The sequence below is a fragment of the Pleurodeles waltl genome, chromosome 10 (assembly GCF_031143425.1).
Source record: "Pleurodeles waltl isolate 20211129_DDA chromosome 10, aPleWal1.hap1.20221129, whole genome shotgun sequence".
NCBI classification, from domain to species: domain Eukaryota; kingdom Metazoa; phylum Chordata; class Amphibia; order Caudata; family Salamandridae; genus Pleurodeles; species Pleurodeles waltl.
Genome location: NC_090449.1, coordinates 489,632,674 through 489,659,144, shown reverse-complemented (window position 1 = coordinate 489,659,144; position 26,471 = coordinate 489,632,674). Strand labels below are relative to the sequence as shown.

The following is a 26,471-nucleotide window of genomic DNA, read 5'->3' as shown; positions in this document are numbered from 1 at the left end:
GCAGGATCACAATGGTTAGCTTAACATTAGAAAAAAAGAATACATATGGACCCTAACACAAATCATATTGTCGTCCGCCATCCTTGGCCCACACATTTTCTTCACAAGAAGTGCAGGCTTACATTTGAGTTGGACATTTCTAAGGAAATTAGGTAGACTTGATTGTCACTGAAAAAGGGACATTTCAAATTAAACTTTTTAGGACATGAGCCGGTTTAAATGGTAGATGAATTAATTAATTTGGCTACTCTGGTTTCAGTCTTCATAAAAATAATGAGGTAAAACACTGGCAGCTTCTTCTCTCTGACAGTGTGGTTGAAGCAGCCTAAGAAGGAAAAAGGCTTGAAAAATGAAGTTTCTGGAGCAGAGCTAAAGAGAAACTTTCAAGTGCACTAGAAAATCTGAACTGTGGGGCCTAATGCAAGTTGAGCTCTGTCTCTCTCTACCTCATTGACTGTAGTTTGGGTCACATCATCTGGATAGACTCTATATAGTGGGTTGATAAAGGAATGTCAATCAAGGTCATATGCTTCTTGTTGAGTAAACGTTGAGCACTGAGGATTCTAAGACTCACAACAGAGACTACAAGAATGTGAATCTATGAAAGATGCAATGTTGGAGAACTATGCCACCCTAATGAAGTGCTAGGGTTTCAGTGGCCCTGAGGCTTCAGTTGTAGACAACGGTAACCTTACAGAATACTGCTCAGTAACAAACGTTTGCCTCAGAATCCAAAGAAACAGCCTCACTTTTGTCTCAATAGATAGGATAACGCCAGAAACTTAGTCAGATGTCCTGATCACCTGTCCTACTTACACTCTGGACACATTGTCACACATAGTGTATTCTGTCAACATTACCCTCACTGTACACTGGTAAATGTAGCTTCAGAGTACCATGTCAAACTTCCTTTATGTAAGCACAGTCAGACATCACTGGGGCACATTATTACATTTTTCGTATGAGCATACTACCACCCCCTCCTTTTCAACATAGACTGTTATACTAACCATCAGGGTTCACTCGCCGCGCCCCCATCTCTGGCCTTCTCTGTTGTCCATCTTCATGTCTGATACCGGTGGGACACATGCTGGAAGGCACTGCAGCACTGAACCTATTGGCTGCACTTCCGGCCTTGCTGCTGGCAGGACTAAAGCCAATACTACTAGCCTTCCCACTTGCCACATGAGGGGGTGTGATTGGAGCAGGGCAGGTCATGCTTGACCTGTTGAGAGGTATATCTTTCAGACAGTTCATTAATCCATGCAGGTGCGTGTTTCCCACAGTAACGTCTGTGTAAAAGATGATAAAAGAAGGAAAATATATGTACTTAGAGGTAATTAATTTTTCTGAGAATGAACAGACTTGTAAATCTTAATCTTAAGAACAATAATTCTTCAACATATAACATGACTATAAAAAGTTTGAGTGCTTCTCACTGCGCATCTCCAAGATAGCTAAGTAGTTTGCTTGCTTGCTGCAGAGATGTATAGGTAAGCTTTCACCAAGCCACAGGTCTGTACTTCAGTGTGCCAACTTAATTTTTTTACCTTCTTAAGTTGCTAAAATTATAAATGTTCATGTGGGTACGAGTAACACTATTCTTTAAGCAGCAAGCAAGACAGTTTATTTGTATCACTCTAAGCTCACTATGTCCTAATGTGATGCTGTGTAGCCTTTGGTCCCTTCTAACCTACAGCTGTATACAACTTGGTCACCATGCATGCATTCATATATGTGGTTGGCACTGCATACATTACTAAGTGATTGTAGCATGGTGCAGACTGATTGTGTAGATAAGCACTTGAGGCAAACGGTCACACTTACACTTACATTTGAGTGTTTAGGTCATTCTTGAATGAAAAATTGTGTTGGGCATGATCTGATGAGCAGAGGGGCAGATTTCACTAGGAGAAGAGCTGGGACAAGGGCTATACATTCAGGTGTGTCTGGGTGCGTCACACTCCCTTCCTTACATGTGCATTCATTCTCAGGCGGTTAGTCGGGTATGGGTAGTCGGATATAGCAATGTCCAAGTTCAGAAATCACATGGGACAAAAAAGTGCTCAAGGCATAGGTACAAACTATATAAACCTTTTGAAATATTTATTTTGACCCACATCTCATCCCACTCACACAGAAGCTAAATGGAACTAGCCTGCTTTTTTTTTTTTTTAGAAAGAGGTGGCAGATATACAGCTGACCTTAAATCATGGAAAGAAAAAGCAGTCCCCGCAAACAGTAAACCAGAGATATTAGGGCCTAAACATCACATGGGTATAGACCTCTCAGAAGGAGTTGGTAAACTGAGGTCTTGGAATATATTGCACCTAACGGAATTTATTGTAATAATAAAATCAGGATAACATGAATATCCGCTCCCTGCACATAAGATGAAGGTCTAGATTTGGATAACATGCAGCTATTATAACATGTCACTAATACAGGGAATGGTGCCAAAAGCATGGAAACATGCTATGGTCCAGCCATTATTATAGAAACCTAACTTGGATCTTGAAAACTGGGCTAACTATAGACCAGTATCACTGCTGCCCATTATGGTTAAGATAATAGAGAAGCATATTAATGGTCAACTATGTAGCTTCTTGGGAGTCACAAGAGGGCCTTCATCCCTCTCAGTCAGGATTCAGGAAAGGACATAGTACGGAGTCAGCCTTACTAGTAGTCACGGAACAACTCAGATGGCTCCTAGACAGGTGTGAGATGGCAGTGCTGATATTACTTGATCTCAGCGCGGAATTCAACACTGTGTCACATACAACTCTCCTAGAAAGAATTGAGTTTGGAGTGTGCAGCCCTTGCCTGGATGTCTTCTTTCCTATGGGACTGGTCATTCCAAGTGTTCTCAACACCAGCCATGTCCAAGTAACACCCTATCATGTCAGGAGTTCCCCAAGGACCATCCCTAAGTCCAGTATTATTCAATATCTATGTTCATCCATTAGCAGACTTAATGGAAAGGTGTGGCATCACATTATTTTCATATGCAGATAACACTCAAATCATCTTTTCTGTCTGCAAGAGACCCAACTCAGAGACCTTAAACTCCGGACTAAGACTAATTGCACAGTGGATGAACAGGTATTCACCTAAGTTCAATGGCGGAAAGACAGAGGTCCCTGTATTAGGTAAGAACGGGATGCCTGTACCCAAGGTGAAAGATCTGGGAATCACAGTGGACGATAAGCTATCTATGAAGCCGCAGACAACAAAAGTAGCAGCAATGTGGTCTGCAGCTTTTAAATGGCTTTTGAAAAATCACCTGGCTGCTCCCAATGCATGCCAAAAGGACAGTGATCCATGCTTTGGTAATCTCTATGCTGGACTATGGGATGTTCTATATCATGGAGCAGATCAAAGCGGCCATTAAATGATTGCAAGTGATCCAGATTTCAGCAGCCAAGATGCTGTTTAGGCTGCCAAAAACACCTCTGCAACAGGTCTATTATGGGAGGTGCACTCGCTACCGGTAGAGAAAAAAATTCAATTTAAAACCCTATGCTATGTGCATAAAGCTAGAGCAGGGGTGGGCTCAAAGTACATACAAGAACTGACTAAAGTATATCAACCTTCTAGGACATTACGGTCCACTGTAAAATCCTTATGTGTGGTTCCTGTAGTAAAAAGCACACGCATGGGAGGCTGATCCTTTGCATTCCTAGGCCATAATTATGGAACAGGCATCCATATTTCCTCAGAAATTGTTCAGCACTAACTATGTTTCGAAAGACGCTCAAGACATGGCTATTTTAAAGTAAGTGCAATAGATGATATCTATTTTGGTGTAGCACCGGGAAACCCTAAGGGGTGGCCGAGCGCTTTACAAATGGCCATAATAATAATGCTACTAGCACTGCTACTATTACTACTAATAATAATAATAATAATAATGGCAAAGGAAAACAAAGGGACTCATTAACCCCTTCTGTGCCGAGGACGTAGTGGTTACGTCCTTCGGCACAGTGCTGCTGTGCCGAGGACGTAACCACTACCTCCTCGGCACACAGCCCAGAGGGAGCACTCTCGCTCCCTCTGTGTGCTTCCCCCCACCCCCCCAAAGTCAGGGATGGAAGGGGAAGCCCTTCCACTTCCACCCCCAACCCCCCCCACCCCCTGTGACGTCAGCGCGCTGATTAGTCACAGGGTCTCCCCCATCGCATTGAAAGAGAAATGCTTTGCATTTCTCTTTCAATCCCGTGGGGGAGGCCCGGAGAGGCTTCAAAGGGAAGGAAATTAATTTCCTTCCCTTTGAAGTCTCTACCAGGGTTTCAAAAGCCGGATTGCTTGCAATCCGGCTTTTAAAACCCCACTAGACACCAGGGATGTGTTTTGTTTTATTGGGTGAAAGTGACATGAGGGAGCGACCCCTTGGGCAATGGTCGCTCCCAGGGGGGCTTTTTTTTTTTAAGGCACTTTGTGCCACCCCTGGGGGCAGATCGGCCTATTATCAGGGGGGGGCAGAAACCTCTAGGCGCCAGGGCAATTTTGTTTTATTTGATTTCTTTTTTTGTTTGTTTGTTTTTTCAGAGATGGGGAGCGAACCATTAGGCAAGGGTCGCTCCCCTGGGGGGCAAATTGTATTTAGACCATTTCTGCCCTCCTTGGGGGCAGACTGGCCGATTTTAGGTCAATTTGCCCCCAAGGGGCAGAAACCACTAGGCACCGGGGATTTTTTTTTTTTGGCACCTTTGTTTTCTTTCCAAAAATGTGATGTGTCCACGTTGCGTTTTGGGGCATTTCCTGTCGCGGGCGCTAGGCCTACCCACACAAGTGAGATATCATTGTCATCGGGAGACTTGGGGGAACGCTGGGTGGAAGGAAATTTGTGGCTCCTCTCTGATTCCAGAACTTTCTGTCACCAAAATGTGAGGAAAACATGTTTTTTTAGCCAAATTTTGAGGTTTGCAAAGGATTCTGGGTAACAGAACCTGGTTAAAGCCCCACAAGTCACCCCATCTTGGATTCCCCTAGGTCTCTAGTTTTCAAAAATGCACAGGGTTGGTAGGTTTTCCTAGGTGCCGGCTGAGCTAAAGGCCAAAATCTACAGGTAGGCACTTTGCAAAAAACACGTCTGTTTTCTTTCAAAAAATGTGATGTGTCCACGTTGCGTTTTAGGGCATTTCCTGTCGCGGGCGCCAGGCCTACCCACACAACTGAGGTATCATTTTTATCGGGAGACTTGGGGGAACGCTGGGTGGAAGGAAATTTGTGGCTCCTCTCTGATTCCAGAACTTTCTGTCACCAAAATGTGAGGAAAATTTGTTTTTTTAGCCAAAGTTTGAGGCTTGCAAAGGATTCTGTGTAACAGAACCTGGTCAAAGCCCCACAAGTCACCCCATCTTGGATTCCCCTAGGTCTCTAGTTTTCAAAAATACACAGGGTTGGTAGGTTTTCCTAGGTGCCGGCTGAGCTAGAGGCCAAAATCTACAGGTAGGCACTTTGCAAAAAACACCTCTGTTTTCTTTAAAAAAAAAGTGATGTGTCTATGTTACGTTTTGGGGCGTTTCCTGTCGCGGGCGCTAGCCCTACCCACACAAGTGAGGTATCATTTTTATCGGGAGACTTGAGGGAACATAGATTAGCAAAACAAGTGTTATTGCCCCTTGTCTTTCTCTAATTTTTTTCCTTCCAAATATAAGAGAGTGTGTAAAAAAGACATCTATTTGAGAAATGCCCTGTAATTCACATGCTAGTATGGTCACCCCGGAATTCAGAGATGTGCAAATAACCACTGCTTCTCAACACCTTATCTTGTGCCCTTTTTGGAAATACAAAGGTTTTCTTGATAGCTATTTTTCACTCTTTATATTTCAGCAAATTAATTGCTGTATACCCGGTATAGAGTGAAAACGCACTGCAGGGTGCAGCTCATTTATTGGCTCTGGGTACCTAGGGTTCTTGATGAACCTATAAGCCCTATATATGCCCGCAACCAGAGGAGTCCAGCAGACGTAACGGTATATTGCTTTCGAAAATCTGACATTGCAGGACAAAGTTACAGAGTAAAACGTAGAGAAAAAGTGATTTTTTTTTCACCTCAATTTCAATATTTTTCTTTTTCAGTTGTTATTTTCTGTAGGAAACCCTTGTAGGATCTACACAAATGACCCCTTGCTGAATTCAGAATGTTGTCTACTTTTCAGTAATGTTTAGGTTTCTGGGATCCAGCATTGTTTTCACGCCCATTTCTGTCACTGACTGGAAGGAGGCTGAACGCACAAAAAATCGTAAAAATGCAGTATGTCCCAGTAAAATGCCAAATTTGTGTTGAAAAATTGGATTTTCTGATTCAAGTCTGCCTGTTCCTGAAAGCTGGTGATTTTAGCACCGCAAACCCTTTGTTGATGCCATTTTCAGGGAAAAAACCACAAGCCTTCTTCTGCAGCCACTTTTTCCCATTTTTTTGAAAAAACGAAATTTTCACTGTATTTTGGCTAATTTCTTGGTCTCCTCCAGGGGAAACCACAAACTACCATTAGAATCCCAAGGATGTTGGGAAAAAAGGACGCAAATTTGGCGTGGATAGCTTATGTGGACAAAAAGTTATGAGGGCCTAAGCGCGAACTGCCCCAAATAGCCAAAAAAAGTCTCGCCACAGGAGGGGGAAAAGGCCTGGCAGCGAAGGGGTTAACATGCTGTAGGAAGCTGGCTATGTACTCCAACATTGGCTAGTGTACCGATGTAGGGTTACACTATGAAGATAGTACAGGTGACCCTTATTGGCCCACAATAATACAATAACCACCCTAAATGCTCTCTTTTTGTAGTAGTGTGGGCGAACAGTTTAGGCTTCTCAGAGGATAGTGTTAAGGACATTTTGCACAGACAGAGCCTCAATAAAAAAAAACAGACAACAATTTATAAAAACAACACAGATTTTTATAGAAATTTAGACAGCAAGATCATCGTAATCGGGTACATACTTTTCAAGTTATCAATTTTTACGTCACAATAAAATACACTTGTACTGACTAATGCGCTAATGTTATCCTATGGGAAAAGGGACATATACTGCATGCAGGTACTTAGCAGGGACTTACAGGACCAATCTTCTGAAGTTAAAGTAAGTGTTGGACCACATCCAAGGCAGCACCAACAGTTCACCCCGACTGGCTCTGGGGCATCCAGGTACAGAGGTGCTTTGCAGCGCTGGGCGCCCTAATTTTATCCTATGGGAAAAGAAACGTATACTGCATTCGGGCAGTTAGCAACGACTTACAGGACCAGTCTTCAGGAGTTAAGATAAGTATGGGGAAAGGTCCAAGGCAGCACAAACAGGTCACCTCGGTCTGCTCTGTGGCATCTGGTGCAGAGGTGCTTTACAGTGTTGGTGTCCCATTCGATTTAATGGGAAACAGCCTTGGGGAAAAGAAGATGCAAGTGGAGACTGGGTGACCAATCCGGCTGAACCCAAAACGGGGTCACAGGTCTCAAGGTTCTTGGGCACACAGAGCCATCGTCGGTCCACAGCAACTCGGGCTGGGGGGCACATGTGCAGCACTGCTTTGTCCGGCAGGGTTGAGTTGTGGCGACTCCTCACGTTTTTGGTTCCTGCACAAAAGAGGCTGTATGAGGCAACTGGGGGATCAATCTGGCCAAACCCAAGGTGGGGTTCCGCTCTAGATGGTCTCAGGACCTTGTTGGCATAGTTAGCCCACTTTGACTTGGGCTCGGTGCAGTGGTGCTTTTTGGTTTTGGGTTTTCCACAGTACAGGGGAGTAGCTCCACTACTTCATGGGAGATGCTGGTAGTTTCTTGAGTTGCTGGCAGTCCTCCTAGACTTTTGGAGGCGGAGCAGGTGCAGGACGCCTCGATTCAGCGCAATTGTCTGGGCCAGCAGGCAGGCTGGCAGAGCTGGGGCCAAGTCAGTTGCTGCTCTTCAGATCTTGCTTTTCACAGCTCTTCGGTGTCCTTCTTCTTTGGTGTAACGTAGCTCTGTTCCTGGTGTCAGGGGGCCACCTAAATGCTGAATTTAGGAGCATTAAGGGCATCGAAGGGTGGTCCGCAATTGGCTACTTACCCCTGTGGTCACTACACCCCCTATATGACCACTTCCTGTGGGAAGTCGGCAGACCCTGTCCCAGAGTGCCTATTTTCACCACACACAAGATGATGGAAGTCCTATTTTTGTGTTCACTTCAGGTAGCCCACCCTAGGGGTGTGACCAGCCTGGGGATGTAACACAACTCCTCATTATCTAATTTACTGCCTGTCCTGGTGCCAAATGTGCCTCAGAGCAGGGGGTGGCATTTCCCAGGACTGGGGGAAGCCAGGTCACATATCAAAGGTTGCAGGGACTTTGAAGTACCTGGCCTTGGTATGCTAAATCCCTGCTGGAGGAAGTGTGAACACCTTCCTCTGGAGCAGGCATTGTTTCAGGTCTTCAAGAGCGTGGGCTCTCACCTGGAGGGGGGTCAGAAACCTGTCTGTGGTGGTAGGGTGGACTGTACCAGTCAGCCAGAACACTAGAGGACTAGTAGGTTTCAGGGGGTAACTCTAAGGTACCCTCTAGGTGCATGTATTAATACATACATCACTTGAATCAGTGTGGGTCTATTAAAATGAGGTGCTTGATAACAAACATCATAGGGTTTAGCGAAGCCATTACGTAGATGGGAAACTCATTTTGACCACTGCCCAGTAGTTACCTTAAGATTGTTTCCCTGTTCACTTGTAATGTCCAAGAACTGACTTAGACATCACAGGGGAATATCTGCTCATGCTTATATGTCCACAGCTGTAGTATAATGCACCCCCCTTAGGGCTGTAAGGCCTGCTGTAGGGGTGGCTTACATATAATTAATGCAGTGATTTTGACAAGGCACACATTGAGTGTGTCATGTTGTCTTTTCACGCATGACTTGTACCATGACACACAGTCTGCAATGGCAGGCTGGGTGCAATTTGTATGTGGGTCCCTTAGGGTGGCACAATGCATGCTGCAGCCCTTAGGGACCATCTTCAGTATCCATACCCTAGATACCAGGGGTACCATTTACTAGGGACTAACACAGGTGCTAACGTCCCACCAACTGTTTCACAATTGACTAGGTCAGCGGTTACCTATCTGTGGCCCTTGGCCCCCCAGGGATCAGTGACACATTCCCAGGATGTCTGTAGGCCTGGGCCGGCAGGAAGGCACTTCTCCAGCTGGGGACTCTGACAGAAACATTTCCTTTCTGCAGCAGTTTTAAAAGCACTGTAAGGTTCCTTGTACATCCAGCGGCTTTCAGGCAAAAATAAAAGTGCCATGATAACTCTGGTGATTAATGTTCCTGCTGGTGAGAGATGGGAGTTTTGTCTAGTGGCAGTTTTTACTCATCTAAGGTAGTGCATATGGTTTACATGCCTGCTGCAAAGAACGTGTATCATGCAAAGAACAGTATTTTATGTGCATAGCACAGTGGGTTACTGCTTTTGTGACAGAGATTCTTTTGTTACTGTCCAGTTCATGAGTTACAATCATAACTATTTTAACCATTGGTGTTTTTAGCTGTCTACCTAGCACTGCAGAATTATTGTTTACATCACATTGCAGGCATTACTTAGCTTCCGGTCCTCCGCGGCTTGTGCCATTTGCGGGAGAAAGTCTGCAATTTTCATTTTTTCTGTTGTGGGCATAATAGGGGATAGCAGTCTAGCAGTGCACTTCTGGACAGCTATTTAGATCCGATGCCGGTGTTGACGCGCTGCAGACGCGTACAGCAGGCATGCCGATGGACCAATAAAGGCAAGTCCATCTGCGTCCGACCGTCGCCAGGAGCCAGAGCCCCAGTTTCTCCCACATCAGATTCACGGTATTTCAGTAGAATTATATACTCTTTGGCAGCCTTAAATATTATTTATACTCTGTATAGAGTCCATGTCTCGCCCAATATTCTTGGTAATAGACCTTTCCCAATTCTTTTAGAAGGTCTGGTAGCCTCTCTTCACAGTACTAGTGCTCCCATGAGGCTCCAAATGTCAAAATGAGCAGGCTAACTGAGACTGCTGACACCCCCTGTAATTTCCAATGCACCTCCACGTTTCCCAGTAATTCCTCTGCTTCCCAGGACTTAAATGGTATTCTTGTCAATGTCCGTCTCTACCTAAACATATGGTTGAAGTTTGGGACCTGCTTTCTTCTAGGCTACCTGAGGTGGGCTTTTTAACTGAAACTTGGTTGAGTCAGATCTCCTCGTCACAATGGCTCTCCCGGACAGCTATTCTATTCTTAGACAGGACAGAGAAGGTAAGTCGGGAGGGCGGGGGGGAGGTCTGGTTTGCTTGAAATCATTTTTTTAAAATCCATTAAAATGTTTAATATAGAATGTTCCCCGGTGGAATGCGTAGAGATATGTATATTTAAACTCGCACTTTCTCCCAAGGAATGTTGGAAAGGTGCTTTAGTATATCAACCACCGGGGTCAGAAAAAGAGTTCAGCCAGTGCCTAATCGAATACATTGCGCTCCATGTCTTGGCAACAAAAACAGTTTCTTTTGTTGGGCAACTTTAATCATCATGCAGAAGATTCCGCTAATTTGGGGGCAAGTCAGCTTATTGCTGATTTAGCCACCCTTGGCCTGTATCAAAGAGTTAAAGGGCCAACACATGTTGCAGGGCAAATATTAGATTTCATCTTTACTAATTCCACCTTGCTAACCTGTGAACAACAGCAATACTTACTTTGGACGGACCACTCAATCCGTTTCAGGATTCATTTGATAACTGATATTGATAAAATACCTATAGATGTTAACAAGCGTTTTAGACATTGGTGGGAAATCACCCCTGAATCTTTTGCTGAGGTGTTCAATCATATTGGCACAGTAGGTGGAGCAGGGGCTTTTAGAATACCACATGCTTTAAGCACTGCTTTTGATAAGATTGCTATTCTCAGACTGTGCTCAAATCCCACACATGGATCCCATGTGCCTTGGTATACTTTAGCCCTTAGGACAAGGAAAACGCCATGTAAAAAATTAGAAAGTCAGTGGTGTCCTACAAATAATGCCCATGGATAGGGAGGTGCATAGAGCAGTGTCGCATGCTATCACCGCAACATAAAGTCTACTCGGAAAAAGTATATCTCCAAGCTGATTTCTCAATCTAAAAGCTCTTCCAAAGTTCTATTCAAAGTCCTTTATAGATTTGTACATCCCAGAGCATGTTCGCAAGACACCCAGGCATCATAGGTACTTTGTGATTCATTGGCTAACTATTTTGAAGAGAAAGCGAGCAATATTTAACAGAACTTCCCAGTCCATTCTGAGGGGACTAACATTATCTAACCTACTGCCTGCAGTGGTTCAAGCTTAAAAAAAAGTTTAAAGAGTTTTCTCTGATGGAAATTCAGCTGGCACTTGCTTTAGCAAAATCGGGATGCTGCTTAGTTATTTGTCCGCTCAAGATCTCTTCGGCTCTCTCCTTTCAGTTGGCCCATGCTATCCATTCTCTGTTTAATTTATCTGTCAAACTGGAAAGCTTCCAGTTTTCTGGAAAACTCCCTAAGTGAGGCTGATCCAAAAAAAGGGCTAACCTTGAGGCTTCCATCCTCTCTAGTTACCGTCCAATCTCGTGGCTTCCTTTATTGGGTAAGCTTCTGGAAGGACTAATTAACAAGCAACTTTTGGAGTACCTAGAGGTTAATAACATCTTGGATCCATCTCAGACAGGCTTTAGACCTTTATACAGTACCGAGACAGCACTGGTAGTGGTCACTGACCACATCAGAGGTTCTTTAGATGTTAATATACCATGTATGCTAGTACTGCTAGATCTGCTTGCAGCGTTCGGTACTGTAGCTCATTTCAGGTTACTCAGTAGCTTAGAGGAGTTCGGAATTCATGGGACGGCGCTAAACTGGCTTGCCGATATTCTCTCTAACAGAACTCAAATTGTCACGTTGGACTGTTAAGTCTCATACCACGGTTTTGGGACAAGGGAGTGCCACAAGGCTTGACTTAGCTCCTTGCTTTTCAACATATATGTTGCTAACCTCGCCGAAATTGTAAGAGATTTTGGTTTTGAAATAATATCATATGCGCACGACGCCCAGCTTATAATATCCAGCTGATAAAACTTTGTCCAGATTTGTCTCCTAGTATGTCAAGTCAGGCACCTCCCTATTGCCCAGAATGCTGCAGGCCAGGTGCCATCTTCTTCAGAGAGATCCGATGCTTGCAAGCACACTAGAATTACTTTAAGTTACTCTACATACCCTATTCCAATCTTTCAGGAAGAAATTAATGTGTAGGAGATATCTGGTGCTCTGTGATCTAAACCATCTAAATGCCCCTGCCTCTAGAGGAAGAGAAGTTTGTCCCAAAATAAAAATGTTACTTACACTAAGTATCAGCTTGTAGTGCTGCAGGATTGCATACTCTGCACACTTCTGGCATCTAGTATTGGGCATGAACATTTGCAAGTTGTTGTTCTTTTCTTTCTTTTGTTTCAAGACAACTTGTGATACCTTCCCAAAAGCTACAATGCACCAGGATAAAGACTCCACCTCAGATTGTGTTTTTCCCCAGAAAATGAGCAAGGCATATGGAGTAAAGTGGAGCACGGCAGTAAAAGAAAATGTACCAGTGCTTTCATTCACCATGTGCTCTCTTGTCCCTCCCTGTAGGAAGTTGGCTCTGTATATACTATTTCAAAGTGAGAAATAGTGTGCACAGAGTCCAAGGGTTACCCTTAGAGATAAGATAGTGGCAAAAAGAGATAATTCTAATGCTCTATTTTGTGGTAGTGTGGTCGAGCAGTAGGCTTATCAGAGGGTAGTGTTAAGCATTTGTTGTACACACACAGGCAATAAACGAGGAACACACACTCAAAGACTGATTCCAGGCCAATAGGTTTTTATATAGAAAAATATATTTTAAGAACCACAGGTTCAAGATTTACCAGTAATACTTCAAATGAAAGGTATTTCACTCAGGTATTCTAGGAACTTTGAATAATCACAATAGCATGTACAGTTTTGACAAAAATGGCAATAAGCTATTTTAAAAGTGGACAGAGTGCAAAAATCAACAGTTCCTGGGGGAGGTAAGTAATTGTTAAGTTCACAGGTAAGTAAAACACTTACAGGTTTCAAAGTTGGGTCCAAGGTAGCCCACCATTGGGGGTTCAGGGCAACCCCAAAGTTACCACACCAGCAGCTCAGGGCCGGTCAGGTGCAGAGGTCAAAGTGGTGCCCAAAACACATAGGCTTCAATGGAAATAGGGGTGCTCCGGTTCCAGTCTGCCAGCAGGTAAGTACCCGCGACTTCGGAGGGCAGACCAGGGGGGTTTTGTAAGGCACCGGGGGTGACACAAGCAGGCACAGAAAGTACACCCTCAGCGGCACAGGGGCGGCCATGTGCAGAGTGCAAACAGGCGTCAGGTTTTCAATAGGAATCAATGTGGAGACCTGGGGGTCTCTTCAACGATGCAGGCAGGCACGGGCGAGGGGTTCCTCGGGGTAACCACCACCTGGGCTAGGAAGAGGGTCGTCTGGGGGTCGCTCCTGCACTTGAGTTCGTTTCCTTCAGGTCCTGGGGGCTGCGGGTGCAGTGTGGTTTCCAGGCATCGGGTTCCTTGAAGCAGGCAGTCGCGGTCAGGGGGAGCCTCTGGATTTCCTCTGCAGGCATCGCTGTGAGGGCTCGGGGGGGGGGGGGGTCAACTCTGGCTACTCACGGGCTCACAGTCATCGGGGAGTCCTCCCTGTAGAGTTAGTTTTCCGCAGGTCGATCTGGGGGCGTCGGGTGCAGAGTGGAAAGTCTCACGCTTCCATCGGGAAACGTGTGGTCTTTAAAAATTGCTTCTTTATTGAAAAGTTGCAGGTTTGTTGAACAGGGCCGCTGTCCTCGGGAGGTTCTTGGTCCTTTTAGATGCAGGGTAGTCCTCTGACGCTTCAGAGGTCGCTGGACCCTGTGGGATACGTTGCTGTTGCAGTTTTTCTCGAAGTGGAGAGACAGGCCGGTAGGGCTGGGGCCAAAGCAGTTGGTGTCTCCGTCTTCTCTGCAGGGCTTCAGGTCAGCAGTCCTTCTTCGTCTTCAGGTTGCAGGAATCTCTCTTCCTCGGTTCTGGGAGCCCCTAAATACTCAACTTAGGGGTGCGTTTAGGTCTGGGAGGGCAGTAGCCAATGGCTACTGGCCCTGAGGGTGGCTACACCCTCTTTGTGCCTCCTCCCTGTGGGGAGGGGGGCACATCCCTAATCCTATTGGGGGAATCCTCCATCTGCAAGATGGAGGCTTTCTAAAAGTCAGAGTCACCTCAGCTCAGGACACCTTAGGGGTTGTCCTGACTGGGTAGTGACTCCTCCTTGTTTTTTCTCATTATCTCCTCCAGCCTTGCCGCCAAAAGTGGGGGCAGTGGCCGGAGGGGCGGGCATCTCCACTAGCTGGGATGCCCTGTGGCGCTGTAACAAAGGGGGTGAGCCTTTGAGGCTCACCGCCAGGTGTTACAGTTCCTGCAGGGGGAGGTGTGAAGCACCTCCACCCAGTACAGGCTTTGTTCCTGGCCACAGAGTGACAAAGGCACTATCCCCATGTGGCCAGCAACATGTCTGGTGTGTGGCAGGCTGGCAAAAACTAGTCAGCCCACACTGGAAGTCGAGTATGTTTTCAGGGGGCATATCTAAGATGTCCTCTGGGTGTATTTCACAATAAAATGTACACTAGCATCAGTGTGCATTTATTGTGCTGAGAAGTTTGATACCAAACTTCACAGTTTTTGGTGTAGCCATTATGGTGCTGTGGAGTTCGTGTTTGACAGACTCCCAGATCATATACTCTTATGGCTTCCCTGCACTTACAATGTTTAATGTTTTGCTTAGACACTGTAGAGGCATAGTGCTCATGCACCTATGCCCACACCTGTGGTATAGTGCACCCTGCCTTAGGGCTGTAAGGCCTGCTAGAGGGGTGACTTATTTATGCCATAGGCAGTGTGAGGTTGGCATGGCACTCTGAGGGGAGTGCCATGTCGTCTTAATTATTTTCTCCCCACCAGCACACACAAACTGTCAAGCAGTGTGTATGTGCTGAGTGAGGGGTCCCCAGGGTGGCATAAGACATGCTGCAGCCCTTAGAGACCTTCCCTGACATCAGGGCCCTTGGTACCAGAGGTACCAGTTACAAGGGACTTACCTGGATGCCAGAGTTGTGCCAATTGTGGACACAACGGTACAGTTTAGGGAAAGAACAGTGGTGCTGGGGCCTGGTTAGCAGGCCTCAGCACACTTTCAAATCATAACTTGGCATCAGCAAAGGCAAAAAGTCAGGGGGTATGCCAAGGAGGCATTTCCTTACACAACCCCCCCCCCCCCCTCCCCCCAAACGAAAGAGGATGAGACTATGAGACTAACCTGTCCCAAGAGAGTCTTCATGTTCTAAGTGGAAGAACCTGGAAAGGCCATCTGCATTGGCATGGGCAGTCTCAGGTCTGTGTTCCACTATGAGGTCCATTCCCTGTAGGGAGATGGACCACATCAACAGTTTTGGATTTTCACCTTTCATTTGCATTAGCCATCTGAGAGGTCTGTGGTCAGTTTGAACTACAAAGTGAGTACCAAAGAGGTATGGTCTCAGCTTCTTCAGGGACCAAACCACAGCAACGACCTCCCTCTCAACGGCACTCCAACGCTGCTCCCTGGGGAGTAACCTCCTGCTAATGAAAGCAACAGGCTGGTCAAGGCCATCATCATTTGTTTGGGACAAAACTTCCCCTATCCCATGTTCAGAGCCATCAGTCTGCACAATGAACTGCTTGGAGTAATCTGGAGCTTTGAGAACTGGTGCTGTGCAAATAGCTTGTTTCAGGGTGTCAAAGGCCTGTTGGCATTCTATAGTCCAGTTTACCTTCTTAGGCATTTTCTTGGAGGTAAGTTCTGTGAGGGGTGCCACTATGGATCCATATCATTTCACAAACCTCCTATAGTACCCAGTCAAGCCAAGGAATGCCCTGACTTGAGTCTGGGTTTCTGGAGCTACCCAGTCCAGAATAGTCTGGATCTTGGGTTAGAGTGGCTGAACTTGGCCTCCACCTACAAGGTGTCCCAAGTAAACCACAGTACCCGGCCCTATCTGACATTTGGATGCCTTGATAGAGAGGCCTGCTGCTTGCAGGGCCTGCAAAACCTTCTTCAGGTGGACCAGGTGATCCTGCCAGCTGGAGCTAAAGACAGCAATATCATCAAGATAAGCTACACTAAAGGACTCCAAGCCAGCAAGGACTTGATTCACCAACCTTTGGAAGGTGGCAGGGGCATTCTTTAAGCCAAAGGGCATCACAGTAAACTGATAATGCCCATCAGGTGTGGAGAATGCTGTCTTTTCTTTTGCTCCTGGTGCCATTTTTATTTGCCAGTACCCTGCTGTCAAGTCAAAGGTACTTAAGTATCTGGCAGCACCTAGTTTGTCAATTAACTCATCTGCCCTTGGAATAGGATGGGCATCTGTCTTGGTGACAGAATGAAGTCGTCTGTAGTCCACACAAAACCTCATCTCTCTCTTGCCATCTTTGGTGTGAGGTTTGGGGACTAAGACCACTGGGCTAGCCCAGGGGCTGTCAGACTGCTCAATGACTCCCAATTCCAGCATCTTGTGGACTTCCACTTTGATGCTTTCCTTCACTTGGTCAGACTGTCTAAAACTTTGTGTTTGACAGGCGTGCTGTCTCCTGTGTCCACATCATGGGTACACAGGTGTGTCTGACCAAGGGTTAGGGAAAAGAGCTCAGCAAACTGTTGTAAGACTTTCCTACAGTCAGATTGCTGTTGGCCAGAGAGGGTGTCTGAGTAGATCACTCCATCTACTGAACCATCTTTTGGGTCTGTGGAGAGGAGATCAGGGAGAGGTTCACTCTCAGCGTCCTGGTCCTCATCTGTTACCATCAACAGATTCACATCTGCCCTGTCATGGAAGAGTTTGAGGCGGTTCACATGGATCACCCTTTTGGGGGTCCTGCTAGTGCCTAGGTCTACCAGGTAGGTGACCTGACTCTTTCTCTAGCACTGGGTAAGGGCAACTTAATCTGTCCTGAAGTGCCCTGGGAGCCACAGGCTCCAGAACCCAGACCTTCTGCCCTGGCTGAAATTCAACCATAGCAGCCTTTTGGTCATACCACATCTTCTGGAGTTGTTGGCTGGCCTCAAGGTTTTTATTTGCCTTTTCTATGTACTCTGCCATCCTGGAACGTAGGCCTAGTACACAGTCCACTATATCTTGCTTAGGCTCATGGAGAGGTCTCTCCCAGCCTTCTTTCACAAGAGCTAGTGGTCCCCTTACAGGATGGCCAAACAGAAGTTCAAAGGGGGAAAACCCTACTCCCTTCTGAGGCACCTCTCTGTAGGCGAAAAGCAGACATGGCAATAGGACATCCCATCTCCTTTTGAGCTTTTCATGGAGCCCCATGACCATGCCCTTCAATGTCTTGTTGAATCTTTCCACAAGACCATTGGTTTGTGGATGGTATGGTGTGGTGAATTTGTAAGTCACCCCACACTCATTCCACATATGTTTCAGGTATGCTGACATTAAGTTGGCACCTCTGTCAGACACCACCTCCTTAGGAAATCCCACTCTGGTAAAGATACCAATGAGTGCTTTGGCTACTGCAGGGGCAGTAGTGGACCTAAGGGGAATTGCTTCAGGGTACCTAGTAGCATGATCCACTACTACTAGGATATACTGATTCCCTGAGGCTGTGGGAGGTACAAGTGGACCCACTATGTCCACACCCACTCTTTCAAAGGGGACCCCCACCACTGGAAGTGGAGTGAGGGGGGCCTTTGGATGGCCACCTGTCTTACCATGGCTTGACAGGTGGCACAGGAGGCACACAACTCCTTTACTTTCTGGGACATGTTGGGCCAATAGAAATGGTTGACTAACCTCTCCCAAGTCTTGGTTTGCCCCAAATGCCCAGCAAGTAGAATATCATGGGCTAAGGTCAGAATGAACTCCCTAAACCCCTGAGGCACTACCACTCTCCTAGTGGCACTAGGTTTGGGATATCTTGCCTCAGTGTAGAGGAGATCATCTTCCCAATAGACCCTATGTGTTCCAGTGATTTTTCCTTTGGTTTCCTCAGCAGCTTGCTGCCTGAGGCCTTCAAGAGAGGGACAGGTTTCTTGCCCCTTACACAACTATTCCCTTGTGGGTCCCCCGGGCCTAAGAGTTCAACCTGATAAGGTTCCAACTCCATGGGCTCAGTTCCCTCAGAGGGCAGAACTTCTTCCTGGGAAGAGAGGTTCTTTTTCTTTTGTTGTGTTGAAGCTGGTTCCCCAGTCTTCTTTCCTTTTTTCTTGGAGGGGTGGGCCATTATTCCAGACTTCAACACCTCTTTTTCACCCTGAGCCTTGCACTGTGCCCTTGTCTTGACACACACCAGTTCATGGATACCCAGCATAGCTGCATGGGTTTTGAGTTCTACCTCAGCCCATTCTGAGGACTCCAGGTCATTTTCAAGCAAACAGTATACTGGGATATTAGAGGAGACTATCACCTGTTTCAGGTCAGTGACCCCTCCCCATTCTAAAGTTATGATAGCCATGGGATGTTCTTTAGTCTGATTGTCAGCGTTGGTGACTGGATACGTTTGTCAAGTCAGGTACTGTCCTCAGGAAACCAGTTTGTCTGTCACCATTGTGACACTGGCACCTGTATCCCTCAGGCTTTCTACACTGATCCCATTAATTAAGAGTTGTTGCCTGTATTTTTGCATATTAGGGGGGCAGGCAGCCAGTGTGGCTAATTCCACCCCACCCTCAGAAACTAATGTAGCTTCAGTGTGAACCCTGATTTGCTCTGGGCACACTGTTGATCACACCTGGAGACTGGCTATTCCAGTGCTAACTGGAGGGAACCTTTCTTGGGACAGGCCTTGTCTCCAGTTTGGTGTCCCTGCTGACTACAGCTACGACACAAGGCATTTTTGGGAATAAAACTTTTTACCCTTGTACCCAAAATTGGATTGGGAAGAGGCTTTGTACCCTCCCTCCTGAGCAGGTTTTTGGGGCCCTGTAGAAGACTCTTTACTTTTTCCCTTGGATGACTCAACACTCTTCCCCTGGGGACTTTGTGCCCCCTTTCTTTTGGTCACCCCCTGTGGAAGTCTTGGTCACCCCTAGTCTTGACCCAATGGTCCACCTTCTTTCCCAATTCTTGAGGAAACAATTGGTCCTAGGTCTACCAGATGCTGATGCAGTTTATCACTGAAACAATTACTTAACAGGTGTTCTTTCACAAATAAATTGTACAGGCCATCATAATCATTTACACCACTGCCATGAATCCAACCATCCAGTGTTTTGACTGAGAAGTCAACCAAATCAACCCAGGTCTGGCTCGAGGATTTTTGAGCCCCCCTGAACCTAATCCTGTACTCCTCAGTTGAGAATCCAAAGCCCTCAATCAGGGTAGCCTTCATGAGGTCATAGGACTCTGCATCTTTTCCAGACAGTGTGAGGAGTCTATCCCTACACAATCCAGTGAACATTTCCCAAAGGAGAGCACCCCAGTGAGATTTGTTTACTTTTCTGGTTGCACAAGCCCTCTCAAAAGCTGTGAACCATTTGGTGATGTCATCACCATCTTCATATTTTGTTACACTCCCTTTGGGGATTTTTAGCATGTCAGGAGTATCTCTGACCCTATTTAAGTTGCTGCCACCATTGATGGGAGCAAAGCCCATCTCTTGTCTTTCCCTTTCTATGGCTAGGAGCTGTCTCTCCAAAGCCAATCTTTTGGCCATCCTGGCTAACAGGAGGTCCTCTTCATTGAGGCTGCCCTCAATGCTTCCAGAGCTGTTGGACTCTCCTGTGAGAGAAGCAACATCTCTGACTATCACTTGTGGAGTCAGGATTGGAGGATCCCTGTTCTCCCTAACTAGGAGTGGAGGTGGGAAATTTTCCTCCTCATCACTAGCTTCCCCCTCTGTAAGGACATCTTCAGAGGGGTTGTCTCTAGCAAACCCTGCCAAGAGAGTCATTAGCTCTGACATCCTAAGATGCAGGTAAGGTGTGAGGTTGAGGAGCTCCATCACTGTCTCTTCTGCAGCAGACATTATGTTTCTAAAAGTTGGGATACTTTTTAAGAATCTAAAACTATTTCTAGAACGTAATCCAAACTTTTACAAAACTTTTAAACTCTAAAAGAAATGCTAACAGGGACTAATACAAGGCCCTAGCAGGACTTTTAAAAATTTAGAAAAATAGCTCAAATTTAAAAAATCGGTTTCTAATGACAATTTTTGGAATTTTAGTCGTGTGATCAGGTATTGGCTGAGTAGTCCAGCAAATGCAAAGTCTTGTACCCCACTGCTGATCCACAAATGTAGGAAGTTGGCTCTGTATTGAAAATGTCACTTACCAGTGTACATCTGTTCGTGGCATCAGTCGCTGAAGATTCACATGTTGTGCATAGCCCGCCATCTGGTGTTGGGTCGGAGTGTTACAAGTTGTTTTTCTTCGAAGAAGTCTTTCGAGTCACGGGACCGAGGGACTCCTCCTCCTTGTCTCCATTGCGCATGGGCGTCGACTCCATCTTCGATTGTTTTCCCCGCAGAGGGTGAGGTAGGAGTTGTGTTGTAGTAATAGTGCCCATGCAATGGAGTGAATAAGTATGTACCTATTTAAGGTTTAAATAATATATTTACAAATGTACAAAGCTTAAGCTAACTTCCGAACGGCTACAGGCTCCCGGGGAGGCGGGTGGGCACATGTGAATCTTCAGCGACTGATGCCACGAACAGATGTACACTGGTAAGTGCCATTTTCAGTTCGATGGCATCTGTCGCTGTAGATACACATGTTGTGCATAGACTAGTAAGCAGTTATCTCCCCAAAAGCGGTGGTTCAGCCTGTAGGAGTGGAAGTAGTTTGAAATAAGGTTCTTAACACGGCTTGACCTACTGTGGCTTGTTGTGCGGATAGCACGTCTACACAGTAGTGCTTGGTGAACGTGTGAGGCGTAGACCATGTGGATGCCTTACATATTTCGTGCATTGGAATATTTCCTAGAAAGGCCATGGTAGCGCCTTTTTTTCTGGTTGAGTGTGCCCTTGGTGTAATGGGCAGCTGTCTTTTTGTTTTAAGGTAGCAGATTTGGATGCACTTAACTATCCATCTGGCTATACCTTGTTTTGATATTGGGTTTCCTGCATGAGGTTTTTGGAATGCAATAAATAGCTGTTTAGTCTTTCTGATGTTTTTTGTTCTGTCAATGTAGTACATTAGTGCTCTTTTGACATCTAATGTATGTAGTGCCCTCTCAGCTACGGAATCCGGCTGTGGAAAGAACACTGGTAGTTCTACAGTTTGATTTAGGTGGAACGGTGAAATAACCTTTGGTAAAAATTTAGGATTGGTCCTTAGGACTACTTTATTTTTGTGTAGTTGGATAAAAGGTTCTTGTATTGTAAACGCTTGAATTTCGCTTACTCTCCGTAGAGATGTGATGGCGATGAGAAATGCAACTTTCCAGGTTAGGAATTGTATTTCGCAAGAGTGCATGGGTTCAAAAGGTGGACCCATGAGTCTTGTTAAGACAACATTGAGGTTCCATGAAGGAACGGGTGGCGTCCTTGGTGGTATAATTCTTCTAAGGCCTTCCATAAATGCTTTAATGACCGGTATCTTGAATAGTGAATTTGAATAGGTAATCTGCAGGTATGCAGATATGGCCGCAAGGTGTATTTTAATGGAAGAGAAAGCTAGGTTTGATTTTTGTAAGTGTAGCAAGTAACCCACTACATCCTTTGGAGATGCGTGTAATGGTTGGATTTGATTATGATGGCAGTAGCAAACAAACCTTTTCCATTTGCTTGCATAGCAGTGCCTAGTGGATGGTCTTCTTGCTTGCTTTATGACTTCCATACATTCTTGGGGAAGGTCTAAGTGTCCGAATTCTAGGATTTCAGGAGCCAGATTGCTAGATTGAGCGATGCTGGATCCAGATGCCTGATCTGCTGTTTGTGTTGTGTTAACAGATCTAGCCTGTTGGGCAATTTGATGTGGGGTACTACTGATAGATCTAGCAGTGTTGTGTACCAGGGCTGCCTTGCCCATGTTGGTGCTATCAGTATGAGTTTGAGTTTGTTTTGACTCAATTTGTTTACTAGATATGGAAGGAGAGGGAGAGGGGGAAAAGCGTATGCAAATATCCCTGACCAGTTCATCCATAGAGCATTGCCTTGGGACTGCCTGTGGGTATCTGGATGCGAAGTTTTCGCATTTTGCGTTCTCTTTTGTTTCAAATAAGTCTATTTGAGGTGTTCCCCAGAGTTTGAAGTAAGTGTTTAAAATTTGGGGGTGAATTTCCCATTCGTGGACTTGTTGGTGATCTCGAGAGAGATTGTCTGCAAGTTGATTCTGGATCCCTGGAATAAACTGTGCTATTAGGCGAATGTGGTTGTGAATTGCCCATCGCCATATCTTTTGTGCTAGAAGGCTCAGCTGCGTTGAGTGTGTCCCCCCTTGTTTGTTTAGATAATACATTGTTGTCATGTTGTCTGTTTTGACAAGAATGTATTTGTGAGTTATGATTGGTTGGAATACTTTTAGTGCTTGAAAAACTGCTAGCAGTTCTAGGTGATTTATGTGCAGTTTTGTTTGATGTACGTCCCATTGTCCTTGTATGCTGTGTTGATCGAGGTGTGCTCCCCACCCCGTCATGGAAGCATCTGTTGTTATTACGTATTGTGGCACTGGGTCTTGGAAAGGCCGCCCTTTGTTTAAATTTATACTGTTCCACCATAGAAGCGAGAGGTATGTTTGGCGGTCTATCAACACCAGATCTAGAAGGTGACCCTGTGCTTGTGACCATTGTGATGCTAGGCACTGTTGTAAGGGCCTCATGTGCAGTCTTGCGTTCGGGACAATGGCTATGCATGAGGACATCATGCCTAGGAGTTGTAATATCATTTTTGCCTGTATTCTTTGTGTTGGATACATGCGTTGTATGATTTTGTTGAAATTTTGAATTCTTTGTGGACTTGGAGTGGCTAACCCTTTTGTTGTGTCTATTATGGCTCCTAGGTATTGTTGTACTTTGCACGGCAGAATGTGTGATTTTGCATAGTTGATGGTGAAACCGAGTTTGTAGAGGTTTTGTATGACCTGATTCGTGTGGTGTGAGCACCTTGTCAGTGAGTTGGTCTTGATTAGCCAGTCGTCTAGATACGGGAATACGTGTATTTGCTGCCTTCTGATGTGTGCAGCCACTACTGCTAGACATTTTGTAAAGACTCTTGGTGCGGTTGTTAAACCAAACGGCAATACTTTGAATTGGTAATGTATTCCTTTGAATACAAACCTGATTTATTTCCTGTGCGACTGATGTATTGGTATGTGGAAATACGCGTCTTTGAGATCTAAGGTTGTCATGTAGTCCTGTTGCTTTAGCAATGGTAACACTTCTTGTAGCGTGACCATGTGAAAGTGTTCTGATTTGATGTAGGTGTTTAGTGTTCTGAGGTCTAGGATTGGTCTCAGTGTTTTGTCCTTTTTTGGTATTAGGAAGTACAGTGAATAAACTCCTGTGTTTATTTGTGTCTTTGGTACTAGTTCTATTGCGTTCTTTTGCAATAATGCTTGAACTTCAATTTCCAGAAGGTCTGAATGTTGTTTTAATAAATTCTGTGCTTTTGGTGGTATGTTTGGAGGGATTTGTAGAAATTCTATGCAATAACCATGTTGGATAATTGCTAAGACCCAAGTGTCTGTAGTTAATTCCTCCCATGCTTGGTAATACTGACCTATTCTTCCCCCCACTGGTGTTGTGTGGAGGGGATGAGTGACATGTGAGTCACTGTTTGGTTGTAGGGGTTTTGGGGCTTTGAAATTTTCCCCTATTCCTAGGGAATTGTCCTCTGTATTGGCCCCGAAAGCCTTCCGTTTGGTACTGTCCCTGGTAGCTGGACGGTGTTGCCTGTGAGGTGCTGGCTTGTGTGACCTGACCCCGAAACCCCCCTCTAAAGGTTGTTTTGCGGAAGGTGCTGTAAGTGCCTCTGCTCTGCGGGGAGTAGAGTGCGCCCATGGCTTTAGCAGTGTCAGTGTCCTTTTTGAGTTTCTCAATTGCCGTGTCCACTTCTGGTCCGAACAGTTGTTTCTCATTGAATGGCATATTGAGCACTGCCTGCTGTATCTCTGGTTTAAAACCAGACGTTCGTAGCCATGCGTGCCTTCTTATAGTCACAGATGTGTTAATTGTTCTTGCAGCTGTGTCCGCTGCATCCATAGAGGAGCGTATCTGATTATTAGATATGTTCTGTCCTTCCTCAACCACCTGTTTCGCCCTTTTTTGTAGCTCTTTGGGTAGATGCTCAATGAGGTGTTGCATCTCGTCCCAATGGGCTCTGTCATAGCGCGCAAGTAGTGCTTGAGAGTTAGCGATGCGCCACTGGTTTGCAGCTTGTACTGCGACTCTCTTTCCGGCTGCATCGAACTTGCGGCTCTCTTTATCTGGGGGTGGTGCATCCCCAGATGTGTGGGAGTTGGCTCTCTTGCGAGCTGCTCCTACTACGACGGAATCTGGTGGCAGCTGTGAGGTGATGAAAACAGGGTCTGTGGGAGGTGCTTTATATTTCTTTTCCACCCTTGGTGTTATTGCTCTACTCTTGACCGGCTCCTTGAAGATTTCCTTTGCGTGCCGAAGCATTCCTGGGAGCATAGGCAGGCATTGGTAGGAGCTATGGGTGGAGGAGAGGGTGTTGAATAAGAAGTCATCCTCGACTGGTTCTGAGTGTAGGGACACGTTGTGGAACTCTGCTGCTCTAGCCACCACTTGTGAATATGCTGTGCTATCTTCCGGTGGTGAGGGCTTTGTAGGATACGCCTCTGGACTGTTGTCCGACACTGGGGCGTCGTACAAGTCCCAAGCGTCTTGGTCTTGGTCACCTTGGCTCATGGTGGTGTGAGCCGGGGAATGTGATGGAGTTTGCGCCGGTGAAACGTTAGTTACAGGTGGAGGAGAGGGTGGCGGAGTTACCTTTTTCACCATTTTTGTTTGTGGTGCTTGGTCTGACTGAAACTCCAGTCTCCTTTTTCTCCTAATAGGGGGAAGGGTGCTTATTTTCCCTGTTCCTTCCTGTATAAAAATACGTTTCTGAGTGTGGTCCACTTCGGTGGATTGCAACTCTTCCTCAAATCTATGCTTTCGCATCTGAGAGGACAGTGATTGCTCCTCTGAATAGGAACCGGTAGTTGGGTCGGTTGCGGGTCGTTTTGGCACCGAAACCCTGTCTGTACTCTTTTTCGGCTCCGAGGTGACCTTCTTCTTTTTCGGAGTCGAACCCTCTCAGCGTCGATCTTCCTCGGTGCCGCTGTCTCTGCGTCGAGCAGTTTCGGCTCCGATATCTCGGTGTCGATCTTTTTCAGCAGCACTTTCTCGGTCCCGAGAAGGCTGCGTGCCGGTGTCTCGACCGGGGTCGGACGATCTCGGCACTATTTCGGCCTTTTTCGGTGCCGATGGTCGGTCACCGAATTTATGGGTCGAGCCATGGCCTGTTGGCAGTGGCGTCCCCTGGGCCTTGTCACTTTTCTTGTGTGCTGGCTTCGACGTCTTACTCACAGTTCTTTGGTCGTCGAATTCCTCGGAGTCCGATTCATGGATCGAGAAGGTTTCTTCTTGCTCTTGTTCCTCGAACTCTCGGTGAGCTGTCGGCGTGGACGCCATCTGCAGTCTTCTGGCTCGACGGTCACGGAGTGTTTTTCGGGACCGGAACGCACGACAGGCCTCGCAAGTCTCTTCACTGTGCTCAGGCGACAGGCACAGGTTACAGACCAAATGTTGGTCTGTATACGGGTATTTGTTGTGGCATTTAGGACAGAAACGGAACGGGGTCCGTTCCATCAGCGTTGTTTTACACGCGGTCGGGCCGACCAGGCCCCGACGGGGGATCGAAAACTACCCCGAAGGGTACCGGAGCTCTTCACTCTTCGATTCGGTGTCGATTCTATCTAAGCCGATCCCGAACGCAACAATACCGACGTAATTTTTCCGATATTTAGCTAACTTTCCGTTCCGAAACCCTGAGCGAAAGGAACACGTCCGAACCCGATGGCGGAAAGAAAACAATCGAAGATGGAGTCGACGCCCATGCGCCATGGAGACAAGGAGGAGGAGTCCCTCGGTCCCGTGACTCGAAAGACTTCTTCGAAGAAAAACAACTTGTAACACTCCGACCCAACACCAGATGGCGGGCTATGCACAACATGTGTATCTACAGCGACAGATGCCATCGAACATACTATTTCAAAGTGAGAAATAGTGTGCACAGAGTCCAAGGGTTCCCCTTAGAGGTAAGATAGTGGCAAAAAGAGATAATTCTAATGCTCTATTTTGTGGTAGTGTGGTCGAGCAGTAGGCTTATCAGAGGCTAGTGTTAAGCATTTGTTGTACACACACAGGCAATAAATGAGGAACACACACTCAAAGACTGATTCCAGGCCAATAGGTTTTTATATAGAAAAATATATTTTCTT

General features: G+C 46.1%; 1 protein-coding gene across 13 annotated transcripts in view; it reads right to left on the bottom strand.

Moving 5' to 3' along the window:
* The window catches only part of LOC138261643 (uncharacterized), a 1,036,964-nt gene that overhangs the window by 352,937 nt on the left and 657,556 nt on the right, over nt 1-26,471 (bottom strand). For all 13 annotated transcript variants that reach the window (XM_069210793.1, XM_069210797.1, XM_069210802.1 and 10 more), the window contains one exon: nt 1,011-1,292. In XM_069210793.1, coding sequence (XP_069066894.1) covers nt 1,011-1,292 — 282 coding nt within the window. The remainder of the gene's footprint in view (nt 1-1,010; nt 1,293-26,471) is intronic.